General features: G+C 40.8%; 1 protein-coding gene across 1 annotated transcript in view; it reads right to left on the bottom strand.

The window, feature by feature from the left end:
* Positions 1–24,549, bottom strand: part of htr4 (5-hydroxytryptamine receptor 4) — a 232,801-nt gene that overhangs the window by 21,905 nt on the left and 186,347 nt on the right. Inside the window, exon 7 of the mRNA XM_051954489.1 lies at positions 23,075–23,174. Coding sequence (XP_051810449.1) covers positions 23,111–23,174 — 64 coding nt within the window. The 3' untranslated portion in view covers positions 23,075–23,110. The remainder of the gene's footprint in view (positions 1–23,074; positions 23,175–24,549) is intronic.

Raw genomic sequence — 24,549 nt, 5'->3', positions numbered from 1 at the left:
TTCCTCCAGGAACCTTTCAAGTAAAATTTCTTCAATATCCACAGAGTTGTTTGAGGCTAATTTTAGTACCCTAGCCACGCTAGACCCAGCTCTGACGACGCAAGTTTCTAGTTACCCTCGGTAAGCCTCAAGGTTGGATGCTCCTAAAACAGGCCGACAAATCACCATGAAGTGTAGAGTCAGAAGGCGGGCGTAACTAAGTGACGACAGAGGCGCGACGATTCTGACAGAAACAACCGGAAACAACTAGCCTAGCTGTGCTAGACAACCCACGGCAACAAATTTAATTCTCTGCCAGGGTCGACAACAAAAACGACAACAGTCGTTGAGCTCCATTAGCACCGACTCTGAATAATCTTTCTGTTAACATGTCTGTAATATACTTGAGCTTCACCCATTGACTGTATAAATAAGGCTTCACCGAACTTCCGCATCCTCTGATTTCCGGCGCTCTCGGAACTCCGTCAGCCTATTCGTTGCACTGATTGGTTGTATACCTACCCAGTTGCTGCAGAGTGATGTGATAGACAACCTTTTAGCCCGCCTCCCTCCCTGTCGAGGGTAAGTAGACCCTAGCGCGGCTAGGCTACAATTTTAGGAGACCAGGCTTTTCAGAAACAACCACTGGAGCGCTGCATATTTACAGTCTAGCAAACTGATGCTCACGTACAGCAGTATCAACAGAACTGTGTGCACATTGGTCACCCCGAAGGCGCACAGAAAGCATGAGCAGATCCTCACTCGCTACTCAGATAAACCCCTCTGTTTCCTGTTGTTGTGACTGACAGATGAAACGTGTTTTTGCTGGTACATTTCAAAGCTTTTTTCCTGAGCCAATCTTCCACTTCTACATACATCCCAAACCAGTCATTGATGCCTCCACCTCTTTAATGGCCGCCCTAGGTCTCTCGCCCTCGCTCCACTTCCTCTAATCACACACTCGGCCTCTCGCTCTCTCCGCTCCTTTTGATGCTCCCACTCTTTCTGTCTGAAGTACACATTTGATCATCACAATCCGAAAACCTCTTTCCTCCTTTCTTTCTTGTCTCCTTCTTCTTCGTCTCGTCCGTTTCTCTTCAGGTCACCACCGACTAAGACAGCCGACAAAACCCGACTGAGAACCAAAAGCTCAGACACACTGTGATGCTGATGAGAGGGAGGAGGAAGGGTAATAAATATGACATGACTACAATAGAGCAGCATTTGAATAGAAAAGAGATTACACAGCACCGAGTGAACTCGACGAGAGGAGAATTTCATGCAAAAATTATTCAAAGTTTACACCCACGAGAAAAGTTTGCTTGTACTTGAGCAACAAAAAAGGAAAATATGCAGTGTGTCAAGAGCACTGTGACGTTCTGAGATGTGCCAAAAAACAAACAAACTAAAAATATATATTATACATACAGCCCACAATGCTTGCACTTCATTCACAGAGGAGAGTTTTTTGTAACCCTGCACAGGTAGCATTATGAGTGTTCACTTTAAGACAAATTACAGTAATCAACCGGTACCCTTACCCCAATTCCAGCAACAATGAGAAAGGTTTTAAGTTTTGTGGTGGTTTCAAAGAGGATAGGAGAAGAGGAGACTAGGAGGAAAATGAAAAAAGAAGTTCAGAAATATTTGTGATCGTTTGGCCTGCATGTGAGAAAAAGTTCACATAACTACAGAAGTAAGACAATTCATCTGCTTCAAATTCTACAGTAAAAAATGTTGGAAAATATATTTTAAAAAAGCAGAAGATGATTTGGTAATGATCTTATAAAGACAGAGTCAGTGCTAAAGCCGCATTGCTGACATCAGGTCTACTGAAAGAATCAGACGGTTGGACTTTTATGGGATTAAATCTCGCATGCTAGTTTTTTTTTTCTCTGCTGCTCGATGAGGCTGGTCTGAAGACACGTCAGAAAGCATTAGGGAAAAGTAGAGATCTTTTAGCCAGGGTCAGAGAAACCAATCTGCAGCAGGCAAACTTAGAAAAAGAGAAAAATGAAACAGTGGAAGAGTGAAGCTGCACACGGATTCAGGTTGTTTTCACAGCGATCGAGCACCATGAACATTTTGTGTAAGGTCTGAGGACTGGAGGTGGGAGGTTAATGAGACACTGGCTTCTAGCAGGCAATAACAAGTCTGGCAACTTTTCTTAAAACTTTTGCCACAAGCATCATCAAAGCGGAGTGATGCACAAAGTCCGGCAGGGTCAAAACCTAACAGCAGCTGAACACAGTGGGTAAACAGCACAATCAGAAGCTGAATTTGTAAACCGTCTGCATGACTCAACGTGTTTCTTACATGGCTGCTACCTAATAGAATGACTTGTTGAGATGTCAGTCTCTTTAATTGTGATAAACACACAGATTTACAGCCATGTCAACCAATTTTCCAGCAGCAGCCACACACACAAGTGTAATAGGATGTATGTGTTGCTTTGAGAGTGAGTAGGTCACTGTCTAGCCCTATAATTTAATTACTACTTAGTCATTGTCAGCTGTAGTATCTCTCTGCTTAATTAGTTGTTCCGGGATCTGAGTCATCTTTGCTCGGAATCCAAAGAGCTGTCCCAGTGTGAGGATGCTCTCATCAGATCATAAAGGTGCCTTGATGAATTAATTTACAGAAGAGCTCTGTAAGTCGTGATGTGGCGAGCAAGATAAGCTCTTAGCAAGTGAGCTAACAAGCTCTTGATGTTGACCAGCTTTTGAGTAGGCTGTGTGGTAAGTGGCTCTCATAATCTCGGTATGAAAGGCTTATTTTCACCCCACATCACTGGTTTTTGATATCATGAAACTGTGGTGACAGTAGGGCTGTGCAATATGGCAAAAAAATAAAATCTCGATTTTTTTTAGTAATCTTGGATGATTACGATTTTAATCAATTTTTGTTGTTTCTTTGTGGTCTGTTTGCTATGGCTAGTGCTAGCCATGCCGCACTCCCGTAGCTGCGAACACTCTTGCCATTCTTTAGGATGCCTCTGCCAGAGGTGCTGAAAGACGTTAGTTGTGCTGCTACTCCTCGTTTTCACAGTACTTTTGCAAACCTTGCACATGACTGTAGTTTGCTCTGTGTCAGTCTTGTCAAAGCCGAACCACTTCCATGTAATCGATGTAACATGAGGCTCTTTTCTCGCGACCAACTCTTCGTCTGCTGTTCTGTCTGCCATGACGGGGGTGTGGGTGTTTTGGCGGAAGGAGATGAGAGGCGGAAGCAAACGCCAGTGCACAAGTCATAAAAGGCAGAAGAAGAATCTGTGTTGTTATATATTTAAGTTCACCTTGATTTTACGATTTGGCAAATTTTCAAATCGTCAGGTTTCGAAAAGGCGAATTAATCGAATGAATTCGATTTATCGCCCAGCCCTAGGTGCCAGTGTAACTTTGGTCAAAATGTGATAGTATAACTGACGCTATCAGCCCATTAAATGAGCAAGGCACCTGGGCGAGCCGTTCATGTTAAATCCCAGCCCTCCTGACTCCCTGAGAGTTTGGTTGAGGATGTATACCTTGTGTTGTGATTGCTGGGGGTCTTCTTGGAGGAGGAATCCAGGTTGTGGACCAATCCGAGAGGTCGGGAGGAAAAGAGAACAAGGCCAGTCATCTCTGATATCAGACAGGTGGGATCTGGAGATTGATCTTCAGCCAGCTGTAATTAATTTCTCCACAATCCATCTTCTCACACAAAGACGGCCCAAAATCCACCACAGAAGCAACACACAATCACCAGTGGCTGTAACACAAGCCTACACCTGTAATCTACATCCAGCGAGTCAGACCTAATCAACCAGCGCCTTTGATAAAGGCTGTGTCCCTGGTGCACTCTGGAACAGACTTGGAGGACTGAATTGAAGATAATGTACTTGCTCACTAGGTAGTTAGCTCACTGGCTGGCTTAATTAGATAATGATTTGTCTGTGCACTCTAGAGATTCAGGACAAACCTGATGGTACATGACACATCAAACCGCTTTCACCTTCCTTAATTTCAGCTTTAATTTCAACACTACAAACATGGAAAATGTCCAGACTGGCAATCACAGGAACCTACTTTGGCTTTGGGGTTTAAAATGTACAGTAAAGTTGGCTGGAAGTATTTGTTTAAAACTGAAGAATTCATTCAAGCTAAGAGTGCTGCTCCCCATTAAAGCGCAACAAATGGAGACCAAAAAACCGAACGATGATGAAAAAGAATTTCAGAGATGGTCAGATTCCTCTGGATAGACAGAAACTGAGCACAACACGAGATCTGCAGTGCAACACAAAGCCAGGTGAGCATTCAGAACAGAGACTAATGCACTGCTGAGAGGACATCTCCTCTGAGGGTGACTTGAATCTCACAGCTGCTGCATTGATCAGCGTATAAAACACCACAGTCTTCCCTCGTTAGGATCCAACGACAGCCGGCTCCCCGCTGAGCTGTGTGGGATTAGATGGTGAAGCAGATCTGGCTTTGCAAAGCGTCACTCACTGCAAGCAAAAAAAAAAAACAACTTTCTTCTCCTTGCTGGCACAGTGATACAATCTGCAATTTCAAGCTTAGTTTCAGAGACAGAAGAGGAGGGAGGGCGTCCATTTTAACGCCGGTTCGGCCTGTCTGGCTTGCACTGTGCCGATATATCAGAACGGAAGAGTTGATTCAGCCTGACATTTATGTTTTTTGCCTTCCTTCTCTTCCTCCTCGATAAGAGGTTTGGAGGTGCGTGACTTGCGGGACTTGATTTAACCCTCCTGTTTTCTTCATTTATGGGCACCAAAAAATATTGTTGCCTCGTCTGAAAAATCCAAAAATTCTGAAAAAAAATTCTCCAAATTCATAAAAAATTTTGCAAAATCTTGCAGAATAAAATTCTAAAAATTCTTTAAGTTTCCTTTAACATTTTATTTTTAAAAAAATCCCCAAACTTGGAAAGAAATACAAATTTAAAAAATAAAACTGTAAATTAAAAAAAAAAACATAAACATCTTCCCAAAAATCCTAAAAATATCTAAAGTGATTACATATATATCAGTAAAACTTCTAACATTTTCTCTAAGAACATTAAAAAAAAAATCAACCAAAATCCAGCGAAATTCGCTGGATTTTGGTTGATTTTTTTTCCGAATGTTCTTAAATAAACATTTTTCTAACAGTTATTTTTTCCTTAAAAAAAATGTTTCCTAAAAATGTTGAAAATGTGGGATTTTTCACTGTGAAAATATATATTTTTCCCATGTTTTCAAACTTTAAAACGGCTCAATTTGACCTGCAGTACGACAGGAGGGTTAACTAAAGCGATTCTCTGTGCAACAAAGGAGACATACGATCAGAGAACCATTCAATTGGAACCTGAGTTTTTCATGATAACAGAGACTCTGTTCCGTTTTCTAGCATGCAGACCCTATTCTCTGATTGCCTCCCTTCCTCTTTAGCTTTCCACCATCAGTGCTGTTTGATGGAACTTTTGAGTTTTGATCACTCACTCCGTAGGCTTGAAATGTGGCTCTGAAAACTCTCTGGCTTATTTGCAGATGACAACAACTTTCGTCAGCTTTGTCTTCCTAGCATTAAACAACAGACTCAGATAGCTGCAAGAAATGTGGCAAAAACCGTCTGAAAATACCTACAGAAACTTCCAAAGAACACTCCTACACTGCAATCCACTTCTCTGCTTTTAATGATGCATTCATTCAAATTCTTTAGAGGGACACTGCAACTTTGACAAATTTTTGAAAATACAAGACAAAGTGGGGCTTTCTTTAGGTGTTAGTGGACACAACTAAATATTACACAATGGAAATATACACCATATTATCCTTATCAACGTGAACTATACACAAGGATGTATTTATTATTAAGTCCCTCTCCAACTGTTAAAGTCATGTATTGAGAAGTTTTTTCATAGAAATCATTCCTTTCTGCCTTAAAATGGACACCCAGCTCACCTACAAGTTGGCTCAAACACTGTAAAACTAGAATAGCCAGTTGTAATATTGAAGTAACTCTACCACACATGCTTGATTAAAAAAAAATAATTCTGAAGAACAATAACTATAATAGAAATAATGATCCCAAAATCACACCCTGAAAGTTGACACAACTGGTTCCTACTGTGTGCTATGAATCTGAATATGTTCTCCAGTATATAAAATACAGTATACCAACATGTAAACATGATTTAAAGACAAAGAAACTAGAAGGAGTCGTTAATTATTGCAAAGCTTTGCCTGAGGTCATCTACCAGTGAATGACTGTGAGAGACTAATTGCAAAGACATTTTGGTAAATAAATCCATTTACTATTTGGAACAAAACATTTTCTGTCCTTGAATTCAAAGAGGCACAGCAGATTGCTCAGCCTCTTCTAATGACAAGATGTACTGTTTTAAGCATCTCTTTTTACACTGGTGATGTGTCAGCTTCCCCCACCAAGATAATTATAAAGGACATGCTACAGTAGTGGAACAAACAACAGACAACTGCAGAGTTTTGACAGTGAACCTACGTCTACCTTCTGCACAGTGGTTTGGTGGTTAGCACTTTTGCCCTGCAGCTAGAAGATCCCGGTTTGCGTCCCGGTCTTCCCAGGATCTTTCTGCATCAAGTTTGCATGTTCCCCTTGTGCATGCGTGGGTTTTCTCCAGCTTCCCCCCACAGTCCAAAAATATGCTCAGGTTGATGGGTAGTTTTTAGTTGTCCATAGGTGTGAATGCGAGTGTGATTGTTTGCCTCCATATGTAGCCATGCGGTACATTCTAATAAAGATTCAGTGGTGTATACATGATGGATGGATGGACTGACTTCCACCTTTTCAAAATTGCTGCTTCTCCTCCAGCCTCGGCTCTGCATTTTCAAAATACTTTTTCTTCACAGTGACTCAGATAACAGCCTAAGTAACCTTTTGTCTAGACACTAAAGCGAACATTTTTAAAAATCTTTTAGTGCTGAGAGCGTCTTCTCACAGGGACTGGAGGTGTACTGAGTTGACCTGAGCTGCACTGAGGCTGAAAACACCGAACCTCCTGTTCTGTTTGTCTCAGAACATTAAAACAGGCTTTAGCCTGGACACAGCCACTGAGGCATGAGGGTGAAGAACGCAAGCAGGCAAGCCTGTGGGGACGTCAACACAACACACATGCATGCTAGTCTGTGTGTGTGTGTGCATACTGTACAACAAGCAGACACACACACACTCATCACAACACGACTCTGGGAGGTGAATCCTTAAGGATGATGCTGTGCTAAAAATACACAGGCAGAGTAGCCAAAGCTCAAGGTAACAGGGACAGAGTTTGGGTGTGTGTGTGTGTGTGTGTGTGTGTGTGTGTTTTGGGAGTGAGATCAGCGTACTCCAGGCTCTCAGTAAATCAGAGGTTTGATTATTTCTGGATGACTGATGTCTGCAACGCTACATTCCTCAGCTAATTGCTTACATGACTGGAATGAGATGAAATCACTGCTGGATGTGTTTGTGTGAGACTGAAAGTACACAGAGTTTGTGCCGTACCTGCATGGAAGTTGAGTGTATTAAGAACTGGCCTACTTTGTGTGCAAGACAGGATTCTTTTAAGGTGTAAAAAAAACAGTAGTGATGAAATCTCTATTGGCTGTTTTTTTGTTTTAATTTGCATCAATTAATTTCTTTTTCTCGTCTTATTTTTTTGTGAGCAGCTTTTGCCATCTGGAGCATGTTTGATCTGCATTGCAAAAACATTTAGAGTAACACCTGCTTTTATGGTTTTGTAGAAGCTTCCAGAAGTTGATCATTTGCTGCCTTGCTCACAGGCACAGTGATGGCATTACTTGGGCTTCAAATGTACTCCTGAATACAAGATTTTGGATTCTTGCGATATACTGCTAATAATTTTCTTAATTTACAATCTAAAATGTAATTCAAGGGACCTATTCCCACCTGAGTACAGATTTAAAACATGTCATAGCACAGCATCAGTCTCGTTATCGAACAGCCACACCAGAAATCAGTGTCTGGGATTTTAATTTGATTCATCAGCCCCAGTCGTCAAAACTGAATAATACCAACATAGTCTGTCTAATTATAATCGACACACAAACATAGACTTTAAAGTATTTCACACAAGCTTGACCATTTTTATTGTATTTTCATTCTATCTCTAAATCCTTGCAAACAGGTTAGTTGGACCAAAATCTATCACTCAAAGTGATTACAAGTGATCAACTTTGCCTTTTTCAATACATGTTCTGTAAAAATGCATTTCAATACATAACGCAAGTAAGCTTTAATTGGAACACAGTGTCTGTTGGATTAACATTAAATGCATTATTGAATAAATATTAAATGAGGATGACTCTAATAAATCTGGGTGAAAAATACAAGTGGAAGTAAAACTTCATGTAAAAAATCTTACGTCAATTAAAAGAGACATCTGTGATGAGCCAGATTACTGTTGGTCTTGTGTTTATGTAATGACTTTGCTTGAGGAACTCTGTGTTCAGAGCGTTTTCCACGGCACACTTCTCCCCAAAATGGAGACGTACCTTTTTGGAATGAGACCTTTTTATTTTCACATCGCTGATTTGATGTTCATTACTTCTTGCTGGTTCGGTTGTCTGGGTAAATGAGATCCTCCTACACTGACATATGAGGGCTTTTTTTCTATGTTTGTCCGATGGGAGGGGATTCACACTGACACCCTATTAGCTGCACCGCCCACAAGAAGATTGCACAGACTGCCGGCAGGAAGACGGAGGCAACATCAGCACGACTCCGGCATGAAGAGCTAAACGGGTCAAGGTTCGAGCAGGGCCCGGAGCGGCTCTGTGCACCACAGATGCATCACTTAAAGCCAATTTTGTGCAACTTCATACTTCTGTCATACTTTCTCTCTTACATCTTTTTCAGAGATATTTTGTGGTTTTTGCTGTACAATGTGAAATGCTGCTAATCAGATTTTTAGTGAACATTTCTATACACCTAAGCATACTTTGCAGAAGTAGAGTGGATAACAGTAGAAACATATTGACCAGCTATAGCATTAAAAGCCAAAATGGCAGCCAACGGACAAGGCTTGCTTAAAAGGACTTTATAGACAAGCCTAAAGGATCCATCCAATACCACTGCCATGCACACAAATAGACAAAAACAATACATTCAATTAAAAGAAATCTAGTACATATATATATATCAAATAAGCTCCAATGCTGTTGAACAAGTGCCAACTTTCTGCTTGAACAGTTCAGTCAGTGCAACAGTTTAAAAAGCTTTAAGCACTCATTTTAATGATGTTTTACAACGGCTTTTCTACTGGTTTGCCCTTTTTCTGCTCTTTTAGTCAAGTACCTAAAGGCAAGGCAAGTTTATTTATATAGCATAATTCATGCACACGGCAATCCAAGATGCTTTTTTGCACTTTCAAATTAATTAGAAAGAAGATTTTAAAGTGGACATAAGACATTAAAAATCATATAAATTGAACAAACTGTCAAGAAAATAGATTTAGCATCTAACTGAGTCAAAAATTTGAGGAGCTCTGTGCTATAGAAATAAGTTTTTGTTAAATTATTATTATATATATAATAAATTTGTACTTATTCGGTTGGCTTCTACATTTCAGTGTTGCTATTCTGCTTCGGGACACTTTTATGTGCATGTTCTGAGACTTCACTACACCTGATTGTGGGCTATGTCACTTTAAAACACTTCAGATGTTCAACGGGTTAATTTCACTTTATTTTCACCACAGAAAGCCGACCTAGTAAGTAACATCAGATCTGCTACAAATCAACAAATAGCTGTTTTTTCAGTCAACATTCGTCTGTCACACCAACAAAACATGCTGGATGTGTCATGTGATGCCATAATCAATACGTTTACTTCACCATCTTTTTATGTTTCAATAAATGTTTCTAAACCTGTATTGGGTATTTTCAAGACAACATTATGGGATGGGATGTAAATTGCACGCCACTTTTAGGGACATTTTGCATGTCATGTTTTTTGAGTTTAAAAAGAATTTGGCAGTATTAGAATCAAAAACAGACTGGATTGCCCACCGATGTCTTACACTTTGTCTCCTCTTCTAAGAAATATCTTCCACAAATCAGCAAAAAAGTATTTAATCAAGGTTTAACGTGTATAAGCTTGTAGGTCTATAGGTTAGAGTCAGGAGGTGGCATGTGGATAATGAAGTAGACAAGGTATTAGCATCAGAACCTGCTGAGGATATGTGTGCCCTCATGTTCAGCGTGGTGAGATAAGAGCCAGATACTGCAGCTGCTGTAAAGATAGTTTATCTGTTAATGTGCTCTACTGTGTGCGTGAGAAATAAACCCACAGTGACAGAAGCCATCTGTCTAACCTCTGTGGACATGTCCTGTCACACTCCAGCATACTGTCCCTGCTGTTTGAATGAAACTCCCAGCGGCATACTGGGAGTGTTTAATCTGATCCCTGACCTGCTGACCTGTTAGTGGCGAGGCCTGAGGACAGTGGTGTCAGTCTGTCGGTCTGTCCGTCCATCTGTCCGGCTAAAGATTTGCTCGCAACTACAAGCCAGACTACATTTATATTAATGGAGGCAACAGGCTGGTTAGTTACAACTCAGAAAACAATGGTCTATGGATATAACACCAGCATTATTCCAGCACCTCTTGGCTTCACGTTTGGTCACCCTTCAGCATCATTTTTCAATACACCGAGTTGTCTCATAGATGCAAATTTAACCAAACAGCGAGTTAAAACAAAACTCGAAATAAAACTAAACTTGTTGTGGAAGTTCAGCAAGGTCAAGGGAGGATGAGGAGGCAGATGCAGAGAGGCATACTGGAGACTCAGATAAACATCAGTTGTGAGTATGGTTTACTGACGTCAGGAGAAGTCAGAGCAGCAGTACATGCAATCAATGCCAGCATCAGTTCTGAGGATTCTCTCCGATCTTTGGGTATATATTGTCGTTAGGAGAAGGTCATATTTAGATTACTGACCAATATGGAGTCAACTCGTCTGCTTAGTCTCGTCAGAAATGCAATATTTAACCTTGACCACAGCAGAAAATTCTAGCATATCTTCTCCCTACAGTGTCTTCCTGTCTGAAGATAATTTAGCATGATGTCAGCAAACAGCTGCAAAGAAATACCCTCGAAAGGGGAAAGAGTAAATTTCCCTTCACAAGACGAATTGAACAAATAATGGTTGGACATGGCACACAAACCTTTATCTCCTGGGTAAAAGTCTTGTGACTAATACCAGCCCTCTAACCTCTTTCTGCTGCTCATTTAAACTGTATAAACTTGCATTGAAAATTGACGTGGGCGGCACCAACACCAAAGGACATCTTGGGAATATTTCTCAGATGCCTACAATGCTGACAGAATGGAAATTTTTAAGTCCCTAGGAATGAGAATGAGTTCATATAATCCATAGCAAACAAGTTCTTGTAGTGCCAGAAACACAAATATGTCCTCTCTTTACCAACGAGCAGCGTTTGCTTCTATTAATCACAACAACAGTATTTTCCTAACCTTCATCAGATTGTATCAGATCAGAAACTGTTCATACGAGCCTCTTTCAAACCAGTCATACAGATCAATTCGGAAAGCAAGAACCTATTTAGATATGAGGACTTGCTAAACCATGACCGTCCGTGGCAGATGTAAAACAATTTTCACGTAGCTCCCTTCAATTTTTTTCTGCGCATTACACCCACTTCAGATCTCTGTGTGAGACGCCGTGAACAGTGGAGAGGGGAGAGTGGAAAATTCCCTGCCGATCTGAGCTTTCTACCTGGCAGGGAGGAAAGAAATTTGTTTAAAAAAAAAAAAAAAATCACATTTCTGTAGCATGGAGTCCCGTGAAATGAAGGGAAATGTCTTCATATTTACATGATGTTCACGAAATAAACAGACCTCCATAAACACAAGAGGGCTAATCATGAATGAAACCTCAGAGACTCAGTATGTGTGTGTGTATTAATGTGGCAACTTGTGTGTCAGCAAAAAGCTCGAATGAAGTAAATAGAAGGGAATAAGCAGGATATCTTGTTTTCTACTTCATATGTACCGGTATGTATATATTCAAATAAGAAATGTTCATATATGTACATCGGTGCCGACATATGACCTGAGGTGAAGCTGCTCCATGTTCATTTGCTTTATATTTCTAATCACTGAGTAATATCACCCACACCGTTACCCTTGGCAACAGGCAGGATTCAATTTTGCTACCAAGATTGAAGTAAAGTTCAAAAGATTCCCAACGTTAAACATGGATCTTCCAAACTTGCAATAAATGACTCCGTGTTGCCATGGCTGCTGTCAGCAGGTCTCGACAGGAGAAATCCTTTTGTTTGGTGTGTGTTTCCGAGTCCCTAAAATAACATCAAATAATATGAGAACAAGTAGAGCAAAGCAGCTACTTATTTTGTCAAAGTGTGGGGGTTCTAAGAAAAGACAAAAGGCTGTTTACTCAAAATGCAGACTCCCAAATGCAGGTATGTAATATCTGTTTCTGATGATGTCGTACAATATGCAGAAAAAGAAATTAAAGATGCCCAAGTTTCTCCTATTGGTAGCAAGCATTTTGCACAGCAGCTCTGCCAATATTTTTGTATGAATGGGAAGCAAAAAGTGAATAAGTGCAGTCCATTTAATATTTAAAACTGCACTCTGAAAGTCTTAAATTTGGCTTCATAAAGCTTGCAAATACTTTGCTATCTTTTAGGCAACTCCTTTTGGCTATTAAGAGGGCAGATCCTCTATGCTCAGACCCATTAAATATACTACCCAAACAACAGTCTTATTCTTTCTGAAGGGCCATTATTAACTTAGATATTTCCTTTGCATGTGAATGCACCCAGCCTTCATTGACTGTTACAGGAAAACAGATGCACGTTTGTTACAAAGTGACGGACGCTAACAGCCACATGTGGCAGCTGTGAACCACATATGGACTGTTTATTCCCCATTTATATTGTGTGTGCATGCAGATGTGTGCCAGATGCATCCACGTTGTTTATGGTAATTGTCGTCTTTCATCTCGGCAGAGTTGACAGAGTTGTGTGTGTGTGTCTTTGAGAGAGACCGAGGAACAAACAGGGCAGCGAGTAGCGCAGACGGAGAGGTGAAGCCGTTGCGGCGGCAGCCCACACAGCAAGTCAATTCAATTAGGAAGTGAAAATCCTTCCTGACCAGTTTAATGTGGTTACTGATTGAGGACAGCTCCACAGCAGCAGAGTACACATGTACTCCGAGTGTATTCCTGCTGTTAGTGCTGCTGTGGCTACAATGCGATAGCCGAGTTTAAGGTTAATTTGAAGTTTTGTAATATGATTGGGGTTGGGTTATAAGGGCCAGAATGCTGCTGGAACATCGGAGCTGCATGTCGCATTAATCAACTTGGCGGTTACACGATGTACAGAACAGCTAATGGAGGTCAACAGAGTTTGTGTTGGTGAAAAACAAACTTACTTTTTAGGCTTAAGAATGTGCTCAACAGTTTTAAAAGGCTGCACTGAATTCACTGCTCAATTAGTGTTATTTATGGAACGTGTATTCTATCTAAAGTGCTAAACTTTGTCTCCCCCTTCTGGCAGAGACAGTAATTACACGGTCAATGCGTTCTCATGCTCTCATCTTTACGGGAATTTTCGGACTTTTCGGCAGCATCTTCGTCATGTCAAGAAACCTCTTCTTAGAGAACCACTTCCTGTGCCACTGAAATGGTCAAAATAAAAGCCTGTAGCATTAAAAATACGCCTTCAAAATAAAAGCCTGGAGGAAACACTAGCGAAACAAAGGTTTGCCAAAATTGATGAACTGATCAACAGACCTTTCACGTGATTCGGTATAAATACATAACGTGCACATGCATAACACATGCCTGTACTCAGCACAAGCTCTTTTTCATTACAGATTTCATCCGTCGGAAATTATACATCAACTGAGCAGCTTTGGTGGAGGACTGCACTCTGAGTGCTTTTCTTGTTATGTTGTGTCAACTGCTGCACTATAAAATGTGAATTGAAAACATAGTTTCTGCATTTATTGTGCAAGTATTTATCAGTAATACAGTGAAACTGAGAGGAAATGTGAATATTTACTTTGCAAGTCAATTTCGGTGAGCGCCCCTAAATTTTCTGCCTGCGCTCCTAAAATTTTAAGTTCGGGGCCACTGTGCTCCTCGGAAAAAAAAAGTTAGTCTGGAGCCCTGTCCTATATGAAATGTTACAAATAAGTGTATACAGTTTAGCTTAAGCTGCTCCAAACTCCTACTTTAGCAGTGGAGGCTAGTAATCTACAGATTGTAATAATCTATATCCACATTTAAGCTCTCATCCCATCCCATATCTTGAATGCAAGAAACAATTAACCACTTATAATATGCAAATAGACATCTTCTCTCTGTGGAGACCAGTTGTCTCTCTCACTATCCACTTATTTCAGGAATTGAGCTAAACCTTTACATTCGTTTACTGTTACTCCCCGGTGAAACTGCAACAGTAATGGCTTCCCCGTACAGATCCTATAGCACAGTCATCAACATGCCTTCTAACTCCCTGTATATCTCTTGCCAGTAGCCACCCTCTCCAATAAAAACCACCCTGCATGGGCAGTAAAAATGAAACAAAAACACTGCAATCATTTTGTTTAGCTGTAAAAAGTCTCTTCGGAACAGCTCCTCCAGGGTCCACTGGACTGCAAACAGCAGCCAAACACACAAAGCTTTAGGAGAAAGCTGAGTGGAAAACATACACCCTGGAAACATACATCCACTGTCACACAAATCTGCAGAAAAATGTTGATTGCAAAACCATGCAAACAAACATGCATAGTCAGATTTGCAGAATTAGGGAATACATTTAATGCTGTTACATAATTAGGGCACACAAACAAAAACTGTATTCCGTTTAAGTTACGGAACAAAAAGACGTAATCGGATTACAGATAGTAAAGAAAGGGATTACTAGCAGGATTAAAATTTCAAAAAGCATTTTATATAGGCTATAGAACAAAAATAATGCCATGCCAGGAATGCCAACCCTCATGATTTTGGCATGAGAAAGATGCTTTTCTGTCTGTCTGCACATACAAACAAAACCAACATTTGTCCAAAAACAGCATAGAAAGCCACACATGTGCCTGTAGTTGATGGAGACACACACACACACTTTGTTCTGTCATTTCACATATAAAACTGACAGATTGAAACATCTATAGAAAAATACAAATTAACTGCAAAAAGAGACAGAGCCTGTAGGAGGTCAACACACCTCCCTAAAATTTAATATAATCTAGGTTGAGACAAAACATTGACATCTGTTTGAGTCTTTCCTCTGAGTTTATTAACACTAGAACCACTGAGGCGGTCATTTTCACCCCCAGCATCAGTAACCGCAAAGATGTCATTTCACAAAGCAGTTAGTCATTTTCATAAATTTTTTTCTTTAAATAAACAGTAGCACTTGAGAAAATGTCACTTTAAAATATGGTTTGAGGGGTTAATTAACTGTAGTATGCATGGAGATTAATTTTGGATGATACCATGTCATTTTAGCTCAACTACAGTTATTAGTAAAAGCCCACGTAAGCACGGGGAGAATGTGCAAACTACACTCTATTTCAATGCCTGACCTCGTGATACAGCAATCAATGAATCTATCTAAGCCTCATTCTGTCCACTTTTCCACTGATCTTTACAGAGACACCTGACATCTGCAACATAAATAGCCTGGATCATGAGTGGCAGGTCCGTCACCGACTGCCCCGCTACCCGCCTGCCAGTGACAATGTCACTTTCCTGTTTTGCTTCTGAATATTTAAAATTTCCAGCATACAGATATGTGAAGTTCTCAGCACTTTTCTTTCAACATGAGAAGAAAGAGATGCCCGGTGCATGAAAAGAGGCTCCTGATTGACACATGACCTACTGCCCGACAGTCTGAGGGGACCAGAGACCAATATTATCACACTCACACAGGCCCTCATTCATAAACTGTGAGTGTCATCAAGATCTGCACCGCTGAAGTACATCTTTAAGTAAAGCTTGAAGCACTGCGCTGTCCACTCAACCGAAGAAGAGAAGTCACATCAATGTCTAAAGTACCGCAGTGCCGGTCTTTTCTTCACACACGCTTCATGAGTTTTTCATCCATAGCGACAGCAATGAAGACACTGAAAGCATCATATTCATGATTGGAGAATACAGCATCACTGAACCAAGAGATATTTGAGACAGTTTTCTCTGTGGCCACAAGAGGGCTCAACTCCATCTTCCAAAACTACCTTCAATTTCAAAATCATTTAATCAGGTTTGTTTAACATAACTGAGAGTATAGTTTAGTTGTACAGGAATATTCATTTTGAGACATTGCTGCAGTGCTCCTGTTGAACCTGCTGGTTGGACCTTACTGACTGAAAATACAGAAAGACCTCACGAAGATTTTCTCCACATCGGTGATGGTGCTGGATTTCAGGTGGCTGCTCAGTTGAATGCATACAGCAGTACCATTTAAAGAGCTATGACAACTTTCACACTTATAGCTCTGAAAATGGCGCTGCAGTCTGCAACAAACCAAACCTTGTGGCAGGCATTTGTCAAGATGCTCATCATCTTACAGAAGGCACATCGCTTGGAGGCAGAGGTGTGTGCGACAAGTCCAGCCTTCTTAGCACAGGGTGTTGCACAGAGATGACACACTAACCATGTTGGGGCCACATTCAAAAGATCCTTTCTTGCTTCAAAGCGTTCGATGCCACCGTTGATACTCCTATGCTACAGAAGATGATCATGTGCTGTAGATTCCCAAGCTTCTAGGTCAAGCCCACAATCTTTAAGTGGCATTCTTTGAATTGTTTTCTTGGTCTTGAGATCCCATGACAACCTTCTACAAGCTCACCATAGAACAGGTGTGTGGGAAACCTGTTGACATCTATTCTTACCAAGTGGCCTGCCCACCATAGCTGTTGTTTTTTGACCATACCCTCCATCGAAGGGCAGTCCGATTTAAAGGGGATGTCTAGGTTTGTAACTCTGTCTTGTCAGGTTACATTAGGACTGTAGCTGCTTGACACGCTGAGCATCTGCAACAAACCCAGGATCCAAGTCTTGTAGCTGGCGTTTATCGAGATGTTAATCACATGGTTACACATACAGCACAAGGTGTTATATGTACACACATGATAATCAGAAATGGGATTTCTCTCTCACACATGGTTGTCAGAAACACACAAGTTCACCTCGGAGATGGCCAGCGGCTACAGTTCAGCATCATTCAGAGGAGGTTGCTCTGTTCTGGCCAGATGTCTGGAATCCAGGTCCAGACCAAAGAAAAATCACAATGGAAAGAAAAACAAAAGCAGAGCAGTGGAAGGCGTCAGTGACAGGTATGCAAACATTTAGACCAGCACTGCCTGTCAGCAGAAAGTGTAGAGGGAAGGAAAAAAAATCTCTGAATTTTAGATAATAAAAAGCATGTATCCTCCAGAGATATTGGTTAAAACATACTGTGCACTGTGTTTGCATATTTGCCCAGTTCGGTTTACTGTATATATACATTGCTAATTACAGTAAAAATGACCTATTATTACCATAACGTGTTATAATTGAGACAAAGTTCTAGATCCTGGTTCTAATCTGGACTCACAGGCATGTTATGAAGTCACAATAATACAAAGTGGAAATGAGGAACATCATATCAAGTCGGCTGCTCTGAAAATATTTCATTTTTGTCATGTCACACCGGCTAAGTGATGTTTTTTGTTTATCGTGGTATTTTTTAAAGTCAGCAGAGTAATAAGGGGCTCCTTGTGACTTCCACTCCTTTATATCCACTGATCCAAATACACAAGTTGATTTCAGCTTAATAAATCCCCCAGGAGGCTAAATTTAAATGTCTGATGATGAAGCGAGTGTTGCTGAATGTGTGTGTGTGTGTGTGTGTGTGTGTGTCTACCCAGAGATCTGGCAGCTTAACAACCCTCCGGGGAGACAAACAGTTTTGAGAGGTGATGTAATTAGACCTGAGCATCCTGCCAGCAGCAACAAGTGTACCAGAGACTCAAGTGGACAACAGATGAAAAATACAAAGATCTGCTGCCTGAAGCTCCACTCGCTCTTTAACATCCATGTAATCCTCCCTCCCTCTTTCTCCTCTCTTTCTGAACTAAGCAAGTGATAGTTATTTGTCTTCCAAAGCGACACTTATGAAGGCTGATGCAGCTCTCAGCAGGACAACATATTTTGTCAGGACCTTGCAAAACTCTTACACGTCACAATAATAAAAATCTATCATTATTTTCTCATATCTGAAAACATACGTCTATATGTGCACTATAATATATTTTCGGGCCACTTTTGTAATACAGTTCTATGCACTCCCAGTTTAAACTTTCTTTAAAGTGTCTACTATGAATGACCATTGTAGTTTTTCAAGGTCTGCTTCTGCCATTCCTTTAATTCAGCTTTTCTGCCCTAGTATTCTTTTAATTCATCTTTTTGTCTATATTTTTGAATATTTTATCTTGCTCATGTTCTCATTTGCCTTATCTTTTGTCTTTTTCTGCTGTTTTAGTCAATTGGGTTTAATTATTCTATCAAATTTGTGTGCATTTTATTCGACCTCTCTGTACTAATTCTTCTTTTTTAAATTGAATTAAATTCATTTGAATGCACTTTGAATAGCATCTCTGTATGTCACGGTTCTATAGAAATAAACTCACTTGCTTCTGTAAGGTAGAGGAACCTTCAACTACATGTTGCGCTCCACCACTGTTTTCTGTAATCTGTTTTCCTTGTCTGGTATATTCTGTTGGCTTGCCTCATTGCTTAAGTTCTGTGGGCCACATGAAGCAAAATCTGGATTCTACATCCACAGCTTGCACCAACTTCCTTCGCAGATTAAGCCAAAAGCGTTCCTCCTTTTCCTTTCTATTCACTCCATAGTACCCAACATGTTCAAAAAAGTGTTCCTGTTGTCAATAACTGGCCTAAAATAACTAAGTAACCCCCAGTGTATTGCAAGTAAGCAAATGAAATGCTATTTTGAAAGTCACAGCAGATGTGGAATTAACCCAGTGTATTAAAAAACACAGATAACAGAAGCAGATTAATCACCACAATAATCAAATGCAAAGCTCAATGTGTCTGTAGAGACTGGAGCTTAATCTGAAATGATCTTCACTGCAGTTGGCTGAGAGTGCAGGCAGACGGTAAGCAGCCAAAGTGTAAATGTACAGTAATATCATGTAAATGTGGATCCCTGGGGGCATTACAAAGAGTGTTTATATGCAAACACAAGAGCAAAGATAAACCGAATCAAATTATCCTCCACTAATTCATGTGGAAGTGTTTTAGTTTTTGTCTCAGGAAAATGTTTGTGCTGTTACTTGGTAGAGAAGATTAGAAAAAAAGTGTGAGCTCCGAATTCAATTCTGCTTTGCAGCCTTTCCCCCCCGAGGCAATATATGTAGATGCCACTACTTGTTTTCTCTAACATTTATCATGCACTTCTGCAGTATGTAGTAAATGTACAGAAGTTTTGATGTGAAAATGTCGTTTGAAGGTTACAACAGAATGAAAGGTAAAGCTTCTTTTAACAGGAACTAACCGCAGATCCCACATCATCCCAGTCCTATCCCCTCTTCACTGGGTCCTGATCAATTCTTGTGTTCGTGATAAAATAACGGTGCTAACTTCTAAGGCTTTGCGCTGTCAAACACTCTGGTATATTGCCGACCTCCTTCACCCTGAGAGCTCTCAGGCCAGGCCAACAAAAATAACTTGTTTTTCCATAAATCAATAACAAAACCTGTCGCTTTTCAAGCTCTCACACCAAAGCTGTGGTGTGTTCTTCCTGTGCACGCGAGAGTTTTCATGATGATGATGTCCGGCATCGTCCCACAGTCCAAAAATATCCATCCATCCATGTCTATACATAGCTTAATCCTCATTAGGGTCATGGGGAGCTGGATTCTATCCCCTCTGACTTAGGATGAAGGCAGGAGACACCTGGACAGGTCAGCAGTCTATCCCACGGCTACTTATACAGACAAATAATAACACTCATGAATGAATGGACTTGCTCTTATATAGTGCTTTACTACTCATCAGAGTACTCAAAGCACTTATACAACATTTGCTTCCATTCAACCATACGCTCACACATTCTCACTCTGGGGTGGACGGAAGCGTGGCTGCCAATCCGCGCCTACGGCCCCTCCGACCAGCACCAACATTCACACGCATTCATACACCAGTGAAGAGCACTGGAGGCAAGGTGGGTTAAGTGTCTTGCCCAAGGACACAACAGCACAACTAGGCGAGAGCGGGAATCAAACCGCCGACCCTTTGATCATTGGACGACCCGCTCTACCACCTGAGCCACAGCCACCCCAGACTCATTCACTCATTCACACCTACAGACAATTTAGAATGACCAATTAACCTCAGCGTGTTTTAGACTGTGGGAGGAAGCCGGAATACCCAGAGAAAACCCATGCTTTCACAGTAGAGCATACAAACTTCATGCAGAAAGATCTCAGGAAGGTCGGGATGCGAACTGGTGATCGTCTAACTGCAAGGCGAAAGTGCTAACCCCCATCCCACTGTGCAGATCAGGATGGAGAGTTCAGCTACTATACAGTAAATATTTACTGGTACCTTCACTGCTGCTATTTGCCTGCAGGTCGTCAGATTGTTTGTTCATACACGGCAGGACAGCGTTGTGCAGCAGGCCTCCATATATTTATTTTTAAGAAAAGATCACAGTGTGGCCTAAAATACATCCTTTCACAACATGGTAAACCTTTGCTGTTGATGGCAGCAGCAGAGAACATTTGGCAACAGGCTCATGGAGTCTATTTCCGATGTTCAGAGATATTTATGAGTCGAGTAAATTACGCAGCACGTTGGAAAAATGACAATAAAGGGTACTCAGTGTGTTGAAATGTAAAGTTCTGACAATGCAGGAGTGTATGATGAGTTGGGGTGAGTCTGGGCTCAGTATGTAAACAGTTTCTCTTACAAGCTGCAATCACACAGGTCACAAAGGTTTGCAATGGTATTTGTTTGAAAGCATTCAGCACAGAGACAAAGACACACACACTTTTTCATGTTTCCATTATGTCTCCCCAGACCAGCGATGTCAAATTCATTATAGTTCAAGGGCCAAATACAACCCAATCTGATCACTAAAATCGTAGCATACGGACCTATAAACAACAACAACTCCACATTGTTCTCTTTGTTTTAGTGCAAAAACGTACATTTTTGAAAATGCTCACATTTAATAAACTGTATCTCTTCAAATCGTCCCCCAGGTCTGCTACTCAGAAGCATTCCCACATCATAATGCTGCCACCACCATGCTTCACAGCGGGAGTAGCGTTTGTGACGATATGCAAACACCAAACAAAGTGTCATTGGCCAAAAAACTCAATGTTAGTCTCATCAGGCAAAAATAACATTCCAGTAGACTTCAGAGTCTCTCACACGCTTTTTGAAAAACTGTGGTTTAGATTTAATATGAACATTTTTCGATCAGTGGCTTTTTTCTTCCTGACTGGTGAAGAACCTGGATAACAGTTTTTGTATTCCAGTCTCTCAGAGGAGTCATATGTGTCTTGGTGTCCTCCCTCACTAGTTTCTATTTTGTAAGGTTGCTTAGTATTTGAGAACGTCTCAAGCATGTACTATAATCCAAATGAGCTGTACTCCTAAAGGTACTGGGACTTGGAAATGTTCTTGTACCTATCTCCTGACTTATGCTTTTCAATAACTGTGTCAATGAGTGATTTGGACTGTTCTTTTTTTTGTGGTATATTTATATTTGGAAGTTACTGGGCCTTCCAGATACAGGTGTATACATTTACAGGCACTGCATTTACTGGAATTAGAAAAAATATGTAAATAAAAAAAATAGAGGAAAAAAACTAAAATCCAAGGTTGGAAAAAGATCATTTCAAGCATTACAGCTACTGAATATGAGGCCCGCAGACATCACATCTTGTGAAATGATAACACACACACACACAAACACACACACACTTGAATCAATTGCGCTGTTTTCTCTGCAGATCGAAGTCTTTTGTCACAGCTGTCTGCTGCTGAAAGGCCCTGCTGCTGCCATTCTTATCTTCACATCACTTATCCTCACACCGTCTGCAACTCTTCATCCCAGCGTAAAGCAAAGAGTCATTCAGAGACATTACAGGGAGAACATTACCTTCATCCAGAGCATTTAACAGCATTCACCAAAGCCTTTGGACCAGTGTCAGATCAGAGTTAAACAACTGAGACTAAATCTCTTACAGGTTTGTGATTTCAAACACTCAAATCAAAGGCTTTGGTACAGTTTTCTTTTAGATGTCTGAGTGTTCTGGGCTTTTTTTTTTCAAACTGAAAAGAAGACCATCTGAGCAGATCAACAGTGAGAGAAGATTAGCAGCTGGGTCACACACAACAAAAATGAAAAGAAATGGGAAGAACAAATAGAAGAGAAGAAAAACAAGACAGCAGAGACTGTTTAAGTCCAAGTGAGGTGAAAAGATGAAAGATGAGCAAGGTAGGAAGACAATAGAAAAGGAAAAGAGACGAAAGGTGGAAGCACTTGTAGTTAGGAACAAACACACTGAAACATGCATCCACACACACACACACACACACAAGCAGTAGAAGATGAAGTGGAGTGGTTTTATCAATACCACTTATCTTTAAAGATATACCGCAAGGCTGACAGACAGAACACACACATCCATGTATCCACACTTGTGAGGACTCCTCCTTTCCAGCTCAACCTTTACACTGACCTTTAGCTAAAACAATTCAAACTATAGCAGCAAAAACAAAAATAAACAACAAAACAGAAACGACAGGTGTATAAGAACAGGGATGTTTGTAATTTAATTCAACATTAAATCATGATTTGTCTTGACCTGCACAGTAAGACATTGTAGAGGTGTCATTATCCTATATTTATGCAGGCTGAACATTTATTAATTGAGGGATATCTACGCTAAGATGTGTGATCTGACAGTGGGTATTTGTGGGAATCTGTGCGTTTTCTTGTATGTGTGCTTACGTGTGTGTATATTTGTGCGTGTGTGTGTGTGAGTGCGTGGCAGCAGACTCACTTGATAGAGCCTTGAGACGCCCTAGACATACAGCAGCTAGACAGGCACTGGTCTGGTGTTGCAGAACCAGAGCAGCAGCTTGGAGGCAGAGGAGCAGCCACTGGAGAACCAGGAGGAGAACCAGGAGGAGGGAGGAGGAAATAACAAGAGAAAGAAAGGATGGAAAAGGGAATACAAAATGGCGACAGGTGTAGTAGCAGCGGAGAGAGAGAGAAAGAGAGAAAAAGCCAGAATCAAGCAAAGAAAGAGAAAAGAAAAAAATAAGGACGTGAAAAGAATGGAGACAACGATAAGGGGCAAGGAGCACAACCGAGAAGAAAAGCGAGAGGGTACAAGCAAATCAAGAGGGAATAAATGCAACAGAAACAGAAGAGAGTGATTAGAAAATAAAAGTCAAGAAAGAAATCCAAACAGGAGCGTACAAGCAAAGGTGGAAAATAGAAGCAAGTGTAGAAGGGAAGAAGGCATGAAGTGTAGAGCATAGGGAATAATTTAAATAAATAAAGGACAAGGGAAGAGAAACAAAGGCATAGAATGGAAGGGAGGGAGGGAGAGAGAGAAAAGGGAAAAACAAGGTTAGTTTACACCCAGACGACCCATCAGACAGCAGGCAAGACAAGACTTTTGTGTGTGTGTGTGTGTGTGTGTGTGTGTGTGTGTGTGTGTGTGTGTGTGTGTGTGTGTGTGTGTGTGTGTGTGTGTGTGTGTGTGTCTTATTTCTAATTAGAATGAACTGCAGGCATAAACATGAATCAGAATCATTTGACACTTGTTTGTGGTGATAGGCTCTCTCTTTTAAGTCACACACCTTGAGTTTTTTGGCCCAACTGTGATAACTTCGTAGCATTCACACACCAATGTTAGTGAATAACAAGCAGCTGATTTTCCAGAGAGTGTGGTTCCGTGTTTAAGTTGTTGTGGAGGATTGCAAAAAGCTCTTAATGGCGGCGGCCGTTCTGTTTGTACTTCCGCGTAGTTGAATAGAGCAGAAAATAACTATGTGCAGAATCACAGCGAACATGATTGGATGTCTCCAGGTTGTTGCTCTCATGCTCACAAAACATTTACATCAAATTGAACCTCTTTCACCCTCTGCTTTTTCGGAAATTCGAGTTTCCAGTGAATAACGTGGCCCCGTGTCTTGTGTGTGCTGTGTTTCAGATTGGGATGTCGCTGCACCGTCTCACGTTTTGTTCAGAGTTTACTTATTTGCTGTTTGGGACTCAAAGCTAAGTTCTGCAACATACACTGCCATTCAAAAGTTTGGGGTCATCCAGACAATTTCATGATTTCCATGAAAACTCACACTTTAATTCACGTGCTAACATAATTGCACAAGGGTTTTCTAATCATCAATTAGCCCTTTAACATCATTAGCTATCACAATGTTGTCACGCCCTCCCGCTCTGGTACTCTGACTCTAATTATGAACAGCTGTGAAGGAGCCCAGCTGCTGGTGATCAGCAATCACCGGC

The sequence above is a fragment of the Acanthochromis polyacanthus genome, chromosome 10, assembly GCF_021347895.1.
Source record: "Acanthochromis polyacanthus isolate Apoly-LR-REF ecotype Palm Island chromosome 10, KAUST_Apoly_ChrSc, whole genome shotgun sequence".
NCBI lineage: Eukaryota > Metazoa > Chordata > Actinopteri > Pomacentridae > Acanthochromis > Acanthochromis polyacanthus.
This window is presented reverse-complemented; position numbering and strand designations above follow the sequence as displayed.